We start from the raw sequence: 9,112 nt of genomic DNA on the forward strand, positions 1-9,112 counted from the left end.
TTGACTGGGAAAAAAGGTTGTTATTCTGAAAAGGTGTAACTTGAACCGTTGTAAAACGAGGGCCACATGTATATATATATATATATATATATATATATATATATATATATATATATATATATATATATATATATTGCTTTTTAAAATCAAAAACAATACAGTAAGAAAAGCATACCTACAGTAAAGGGAGACTTAAAGGAACATGAAACCCAAAAAATGTCTTTCATGATTCAGATAAAAAATACAATTTTAAACAACCTTCAAATTTACTTCTATTATTTGCTGAAATTAATACCTTTACTGAAATGTTTATCTAGGAAAGCTCAGGAGCAGCAAATAATCTAGGTTCTAGCTACTGATTGGTGGATGCATATATATATATATATATATATATATATATATATATATATACTGATTTTCATTGGCTCACCCATGTGTTAAGTTAGAAACCAGTAGTGCATTGGTGCTCCTTCAAAAAAGCATACCAAGGGAACAAAGAAAAAGATAATAGGAGTAAATTAGAAAGTTTCTTAAAACTGCATGTTCTATCTGAATCATGAAAGAAAAAAAAAAATTAACCCACATTTTTTCTTTCATGGTTCAGATAGAGCATGCAATTTTTAAGCAACTTTCAATTTTACTCCTATTATCAATTTTTTTGTTCTCATGTTATCTATATTTGAAAAAGTAGGAATCTAAGCTTAGCAGCCGGCCCATTTTTGATTCAGCACCCTGGGTAGCGCTTCCAGACTGATGGCTACATTTAGCGATCAATCAGCAAGCCATACCCAGGTGCTGAACCAAAAATGGGCCGGTTTCTAAGCTTATATTCCTGCTTTTAAAATAAAGATAACAAAAGAATGAAGAAAATTTGATAATTGGAATAAATTAGAAAGTTTCTTAAAATTGCATGCTCTATCTGAATCATGAAATAAATAATTTGGGTTTAGTATCCCTTTAAATAATCCTGCATCACTGGCAGTTTTAGGAGGAAACAATGGAGTACAAAGCACTGTCTATTTTGCACTTCCCCCCATGGGCTGAGGAGGAGGATAAAAAGGTAAAAAAATAAAATCCATGCTCATGTCCTTTTATTTAGACCATATCTCACAACTACTGAGCCAAACCTCCTTGCTATCAGAACACTTATGAGTCCACCTCCCCCTACTCATAGAACACCTGTAACTAAAACCTCCAAACACCACCCACAGCTAAACCCAGGAGGATTTGTCCCCACTGTCAGTCACTGCCCTGCATGTGGTTTAAAGGAGATCAAATCATTGTATTATTGCCTAAGTGTATAACCCACTCAAAAGAGTTGCTTTGTATCTAAACTCCACATCAGCAGTGCACTTCTCGTTCAGAGCTGAACACAGCAAATAAGCCAATAAATGGCAAGCATGTATGAATAGCCTCCAATCACCAGCTTATCAAGTAAACAAAAAGAAGGCTGTAATGTAGGGTTTCTCAACACCAGTCCTCAAGTACCCCTAACAGGCCACATTTTCATATTATCTTAACTAGAGCACAGTTGAAATAATCAGCTGATTGGTGAGCCCAGGATAGTAACCATGGTTACTGATCAGCTATTACTTATTTTTTTTAACTGGTGCTCTAGTTAAGATACAATGGAAATCTGGCCTGTAAGGGGTACTTGAGGACAGGAGTTGAGAAACACTGCTCTAATGGATTAGAGAATTTTCCCATTGCAGCTTTATATCCTTTTAAGAATATTATCTCAATAGTGGGCGTAGATAGATAGATAGATAGATAGATAGATAGATAGATGATAGATAGATAGATAGATATTTTGTATAGATTTGTTTATACACTTCACGTTTATATTAGCGCTGTGGAATCTGTTGGCGCTCTACAAATAACCGATAATAATAATAATAATAATGCAACAAAATCATAGCTCGTACATTAAGAAACATTCCTAAAATTGCTTGTATAAGAAAAAGAATATTTTCTTAATGTTCAGCCTTCTGATAACACAGTAGGAAATCTCTTTTGATTTTCAGATTACGTCTCTATTTACCTTTATTCTGTCTGGAGCTGTTAAAAGAACTGCGGCAACAAGGGATCCTGCAGAAGCTCCAGCAAAGATATTCACAGCATTTAGCATTCTCTGACCGTGTTTTATTAAAGCAGATGCTACCCCCAAGTGGTAAATTCCAAGAAATCCACATGCAGCAAATGACAAGTTTAAATTTTTCATTCTAGGTTAAAAAAAATAATTAAAAAAAAATGTATATACATAAAAAAAAATATAAATGAAAGACTTATTACTACACATTGTGACAGACAAGCATTCAGATTATCTTATACAACAGAATATTTTAAAATGTTTCTATCAGAAACTGTATTTACAGCCATACCATTTTAATGGGTGAAAATTATAAACCATAACACAGAAATACTTGAAGTGATGTTTGCTGGACTACAATCTAGTTCAAGAAAATATATATATATATATATATAAATAAAACAAAAAGTGCTGGCTCCTGGGATTTACCAAGCTCTGTTATAATTAATAACTTCATTAAGCAATATAAAAATAAACCAGGATTCATGTTCCATTTAAGGGAAATATAGCTCAGTGTACCTTGCATACATTTAATTTAAGGGGTAAGAAACAAAAACATTTTCTTTTGCGACTCAAACAGAGCATACAATATTAAAGGGACAGTCTAGTCAAAAATAAACTTTCATGATTCAGAAACGGCATGTCATTTTAAACAACTTTCCAATTTACTTTTATCACCAATTTTGCTTTGTTCTCTTGGCATTCTTAGTTGAAAGCTAAACTTAGGAGGTTCATATGCAAATTTCTTAGACCTTGAAGGCCGCCTTTGATATGAATGCATTTTGACAGTTTTTCCCCACTAGAGGGTGTTAGTTAATGTGTGTCATATAGATAACACTGTGCTCACACACGTGAAGTTACCTAGGAGTAAGCACTGATTGGCTAAAGTGCAAGTCTGTCAAAATAACTGATATAAGGGGGCAGTCTGCAAAAGCTTAGATACAAGGTAATTACAGAGGTAAAAAGTGTATTAATGTAACTGTGTTGGTTATGCAAAACTAGGGAATGTGTAATAAAGGGATTATCTATCTTTTTAAACAATAAAAATTCTGGTGTACACTTTCCCTTTAAAAAAGATTCCAATTTACTTCTATTATCAAATTTGCTTTGTTCCCCAGGTATTCTTTGTTGAAGAGATACCTAGGTAGGTTTCTGAAGCACTACATGGCAAGAAATAGCGCTGCAATCTAGAGCTTTTGCATATTGCAAAACATCTGCCCTATAGTGCTCCAGACACGTGCACATTCCTGCGCGTACATTCCTGCGTTTAAACAAAAGATACAATGAGAATGTAGAACATTGGACAATAGAAGTAAATTAGAAAGTTGTTTAAAACGGTATGCTCTATCTAAATCATGAAAGAAAAATGTGTAGTTTTATGTCCCTTTAAGATCACGGTTACAGTTTATATTATTTTGTATTCAAGTGATGGTGAAGTTTCCGATTCGTATAATCAGACCTGGAATTGAAACAATACTTTAGATGGACTTTATTTCATCCATTCTAATACAGATACACTATAACTTACTTTTTAATATAGCAATAAAATTCTTAATATCCCGTGCTCCGGCCGCCCACTTCAAAAGTATTTTTTTTCTGAGCTAACAATTTGAACTATTCTCTCACCAGCGCTCTAGCCGTGATACTCACACAATAGTTTTTTTTTTAAATGTTGTGGCTAGAGTGTCGATTGGAGCACAGTTCAAATTGTTTCTTCTATTAGATTCTATCGGGGAGTAAAAATATAGATAAAGGGGAATCAGTTTATGTGATGTACCCTGTGGGACGAAACAAGACTGAAAAATGACATGGCACTTGTGGGCATTTGTGTCAAAATTTCATTACCAAGAGATAGTATGACCAAAACTCCCTTAACCCCTTAAAGACCAGGCTAAGGGAGTTTTGGTCATACTAAGTCTTGGTAATGAGATCTGACTAGAGTAGGAAAGAAATACAATGTCCCATGCTTGTGTTACAAGTGCCATGTAATTTGTCAGTCCTGTTTCGTCAGTAAAAATAACACTAATAATAATGTGTATGTAAGATGCATATATATTACACAATCCTGTAAAAGGTATGGTAAATATATCATACTAATAAGTCATAAGTCATGCTCCGGTGTAAACATAGGTCTACACAGTTATTTGTGTTCGGAAGGCAATAAGTGAGGAGATGTGAATGTGTTGAACAAAACGTTAAAAATTGCTTTATTTTCCAATTAATAAACACATTGCGATTGAGCTTGTGCTTTAGTGTGAATGCCTAATTTAAAATTTCATTTCAAAATGAAGTGCAGAAAAATGTTCATTTAAAAAAACAAAACAAATCTCATTGCAGGAAGTGAAAAAAATCTTCTGCCTATGGCCCACTGGGAGTGTGATTTCTTCTGCTGGATCTTGTTGACATACATTATCTTTTCTGCACATATAACTGCAGACAGGCCTGGCTTAGGGCGAGGCGAACAAGGCAGCTGCCTAGGGCTCCATGCTTAGTGGGGCCCTGCACCGGTCCCAAGTAAAATAACTTGCTGCCAACACGGGGTGATGAAGAGGGTGACTTGTGTCAGGGACCCAGTGGACCAGGGAGCCTGGGCCCCAGGGCCAAACTAACATTGGTGTGTTACAGGTGGCGGGGCGGGGGGGGGGGGGGCAGCAGGTGTAACCAGGGGTCTGCTGCTGCTAGAGAAGCCCAGGAACTGAGCAGGACCCAGGATGGGAACGGTAGGGGAGGCCATAATCACCATCATTCAATGTTAGGTGTGCACAGCATAATTCATGACAGCGCACAATCAGACCTTAAATATTTGTGGGGGTTTTTTAATGGGGATTAGTATTTTTTAAATGGTAGCTGACTTGTGTGCGCCAGGAGCGGTGTTAGGAGCAGAGTGCTAATACAGAGTGCTTTGTGAACTTAAAAGCCTGTCTCATCTGTCACTGAAGGTGGATAGAAAAAATAAGCGAGGGAACTTTAACAAGTTCTCATACCTTCAATCTGGCACTATCATGATTTGCAGGAGGTAAGCATTCATTATAATTATTACTACTTTCTGGGTGTTCATAGGGAGTACTCCAGCAGATTTACCTGACCCATCACTAACCTATACATGTTTTATTTCCTCAGCACATAAATGATCCATTAACACTCGTTGAAATTGAAGGAAGCATTTGTTGTGTTTGTGATGAAGATGTGATGTGGTTCCCATAGGCAGGTTATGACTGCAGTCCTGAAGGCTATTGTCCAGACAGTGCAGAGCTCAAGTTCAGCTGTAATGCAAGTGGAGAGAGACATCAGCTAAGCATTTCATACGCCCCTCTTGTGTTGTGCTTAAAGCTCATGCTGACAAGTCACGATGGGTGTGTTCCACGTCCCCTGGCATAGCTTGCCATCATGCCTGGCACCTCTCCCTGCACAGATACATACACCGATGGGAGAGGGGTAACCCAGACATTCTCCCGAGACTCTATGTTAGCAAACAGAGCACACTGGTGGTATTTATAGCAAGGGTAGAGGATATGTCATTGCACAGGCCTCTACTGTCGTGTGCCTAGAAATCTGGCTTCAGCTGTTTCATTTTAGATTGTAAATAGACATAAAGCATGGGTGTAATAGTGTTTCTGTGTGAGAATGTGTGTGTCTGAGTATTTCTGTGTGAGAGTGTTTTTTTTTGTGTGTTTGAAAGTGTGTGAGAATGTTTTTGTATGTGTTTGAAAGTGTGTGAGAATGTTTTTGTATGTGTGTATGAGCATTTATTTGTGAGAATGTGTCTGAATGTCTCTGTGTGTGTTTGTTACGTGTAAGAGTGTCTGTGTGAGAATGTATGTCTGAGAGTGTTTTCGTGTGTTTCTGTGTTTGAATGTTTGTGTGTGTCTGAGTGTTTTGTGTGTGTTTGAGTTTGTTTTTGTGTGTTTAAGAGTTCCTTTGTTTGTGAGTGTGTCTGTGTGAGAATGTTTGTGTGTGTCTCTGAATGTTTTTGTGTATGGGTGTGAGAGAGACGGACAAACAGACAGAGAGAGAGAGAGAGTTTCTGTGTTGTGAGAATGTTTGTGTGTTTCTACCTGTAGAATTGGGTTAACTATTTATCAATTTATAGCCAGCCATGCTTTGAGAATTTTCACAAAATGGGATTGTAACTAGACAATTTTTAAAGATCTTCTCATACTTCTCATTTCTTAAACCTGGACTTGTTACTCACCAATGCACTGAGTTTTTCTAAACATGAATCTGTTCCTTATACACTGGTTCCCATTGCTTGTGTTTCTGTGTTAGTGTCTTTTTTTATGCATGTACAAGTATGTTTCTGTGTTAGTATCTGTGTGTGTGTGACTGTCTGTGTCAGTGTCTCTGTGTGTCTGTTAGTGCCTCTGTTTATCAGTGTCAGTTTCTCTGTGTGAGTCTGTTTTAGTCTGACCCTGTGTGTTTGTATTAATATGTGTTAGTGTGTGTCTATCTTAGTGTCTGTATATCTGTGTGTGTGTGTTATGTATGTATATGTGCTTATGTGTGTGTATTAGCACATGCATATTGTCTAATATAGCTCATTATAAATAATGCATGATAGGTAAAGCAAGCATTATAGGCTGGAAATCTGTTGTTGCTATTGTTCCTGGACAAATTTAATTTGTGATTTAAAAAAAAATATATAATCTAGAAACTAGTGATGCTGTTAAAGATATATTCCAAAAAGAAAAAGTTTCACAGTCCTGATTTTGTCTTTTCTTTGAAGTATTGTCATGCTACCTAAGGTCCCACACATTCTCGGGCCGGCCCTGACTGCAGAAATAAAACCCATGTTGGTGGTGGTGGTTTTAAATTACAAAATAAAAAGGTAAAGCAGCTATTTTCAACAATGTTACACACTCCAGCACATTAAAGGGGAGACAATGTTACAGTACACTGTCACTTTAATATATGATGAGAGCTTTTAGAGAATGTGTTTGAGTAATATAATGCAGAATTAAATGAATAAATAATCATGTAATTTCACATTAAGCCTTTGAAATATCTATTAACTTTTATTAAAATTAACTGATATTTTTACTCAATGAAAGATCTAGTACTCTTATATGTCAAAGTCCAAGTTTAAAAGAAGTGATAAATACTGAAAAAAAGGCAAAAAGGAAATATCACATTATAAATAAAACACAGTGAAGTAAAAATAGTTCCATATTATAAAGATACATATGTGCATGAATATTAATGAGCATTTTGAAATGACTAATAGCATTTTCATAGAATGCAGAGGTAGGGGGAGTCTTCACCTGCTTAACAACACAGTACCAGAAACACACTGCAGCACCTGTGCCCCTCAGTAATGAACTCTGCAGCTGGGTGCAGTGTTATACTGAAACGTGGGTAAAACCTTAGTTTAGTGTTTATTTTCTAGACATACAATATTATTTCACTATATTATTTCACTATAAACAAAAATGAATCAATATTTTGCACTAGCCTTGCACAGCCTTTCCCAAGGCAGCAACAAATTGTTTGTTTTACAATCTAATATTTACAAACATTTACAAATTATTAATATCTGCAACAATATATTAATGCTTGTGACTGCCATGATATTTGCAGAGCTCTAGTGAATTCTAAATGCAGGTTATACCAAATGAGTACAATTCAATATTGTTATCCTTAGATGGCAAAAAGAAACAACATTTTACATACATGTCTTGCAACCAAAGCTAAATATATATGATTAGAAATGCATGTGCACGATTACAGAGGACTATACATCTGTACTGAATAGAGAACAATGTAAGCCTGTAACTGCAGTTTAAAATATTCCTCACAGGTTTCTAAACTAAAGAAACACATCTTTCCGTTTCTACTACACAGTAAACGTTAGTTATCATAGAGCTCTATGCCTGACCTTTTCCTTCTTCCATAGAAACCAGGAAGATCTTCTGTTTTCAGCAGATGTCCCTGTGCATGGAGCCTATCACAAAACACGTAGTAACTACCAATAGCAATCCAAGACACATGCTGCATGTAGATTAGCTTTAGCTGCGCTGTTGTAAAATGCAATTTATGGCTGTAAAAAGTTTGTTTTTTAAACCAGGTTGTTTCTAATTTTTACTAACCTAAACCTTGACCATTCTTACAGTTTTGTATCCTAGTACATATTACACACTGTAACAGAGCATAGCTGAATCATATATACAAAGGATTTCATTCTGTACTATATCCTTAGCCATTTATAATTCATAACAGTGTGGCAGTCAACTCAGATGTAACACATGGTACAGTTTCTAAGGCTCACAAACATAATCTAAATGCTTACTGTACTGAATAAAGCTACTCGTGTTTCATAAAAAATGTATAGACATGTCAATGCTGTTCCTTTGCTGACAGTTATGGAACACGTTCTCTCATGCAAAAACTATATAGAAACTGAAAGCACTGTATTTATTCATAGTTTATTTCATTGCTGAACTAAATGGATCTCTAGAACACTTCTCTTATTTATTTTTTTTTTTTTTTTAATACCATACAATCCAAACCAAAACCATTTATTTTAAATCCCTATTCTCTACTATAACATATCTGACCCTGAAATGTACGTGTGTGACTGTGTCTGTATTTATTTTATTTTTTTTGTACAGTACACTCTGTGTAGCTGTTAACTAACATATAGTTACATCATATATACCAGAAGTAATATACCTCGTGTTTATTTCAAATACTTTTTTTAACCATTTAATTGCAGAGGATGCCATGGATTACAAATGACAGCATACTATCCCCCTAAGTTATCTCAGTTCCTGCTTCGTTCTGACAAAGCAGCTCCTAATATCACCACTTATGATGCAGGGATTTCCAGGAGGTGCGTTGGGGAGGGGGAAAAGCCCATATTTCAGTTCCCAAACCACTTACAGAGACAAGAACCCCCCCCCCCTACACACACACACACACAAACACACAGATTTTTTTGCTAGAGGGATAACAGTAACCCCTAATTTAAAAGGACATATTTCCCTGTTTGAAATGAGCAACCCATTGTTCCCATAGCATGATGCAGGT

General features: G+C 35.8%; 1 protein-coding gene across 3 annotated transcripts in view; it reads right to left on the reverse strand.

The window, feature by feature from the left end:
• Positions 1 to 8,046, reverse strand: part of PNPLA4 (patatin like phospholipase domain containing 4) — a 175,429-nt gene extending 167,383 nt beyond the window's left edge. For 2 of the 3 annotated variants that reach the window (XM_053706452.1, XM_053706449.1), the window contains exons 1-3: positions 7,962 to 8,046; positions 5,187 to 5,352; positions 2,042 to 2,222 (exon numbers count right to left, since the gene is read on the reverse strand). In XM_053706452.1, the coding sequence (XP_053562427.1) occupies positions 2,042 to 2,192 (151 nt within the window). In that variant the 5' untranslated portion in view covers positions 2,193 to 2,222; positions 5,187 to 5,352; positions 7,962 to 8,046. Of the gene's footprint in view, positions 1 to 2,041; positions 2,223 to 5,170; positions 5,353 to 7,961 lie in introns of all 3 variants that reach the window. The other variant, XM_053706450.1, reaches the window with a different exon arrangement.
• Between the last annotated feature and the right edge of the window lie 1,066 nt (positions 8,047 to 9,112).

The sequence above is a fragment of the Bombina bombina genome, chromosome 3, assembly GCF_027579735.1.
Source record: "Bombina bombina isolate aBomBom1 chromosome 3, aBomBom1.pri, whole genome shotgun sequence".
NCBI lineage: Eukaryota > Metazoa > Chordata > Amphibia > Anura > Bombinatoridae > Bombina > Bombina bombina.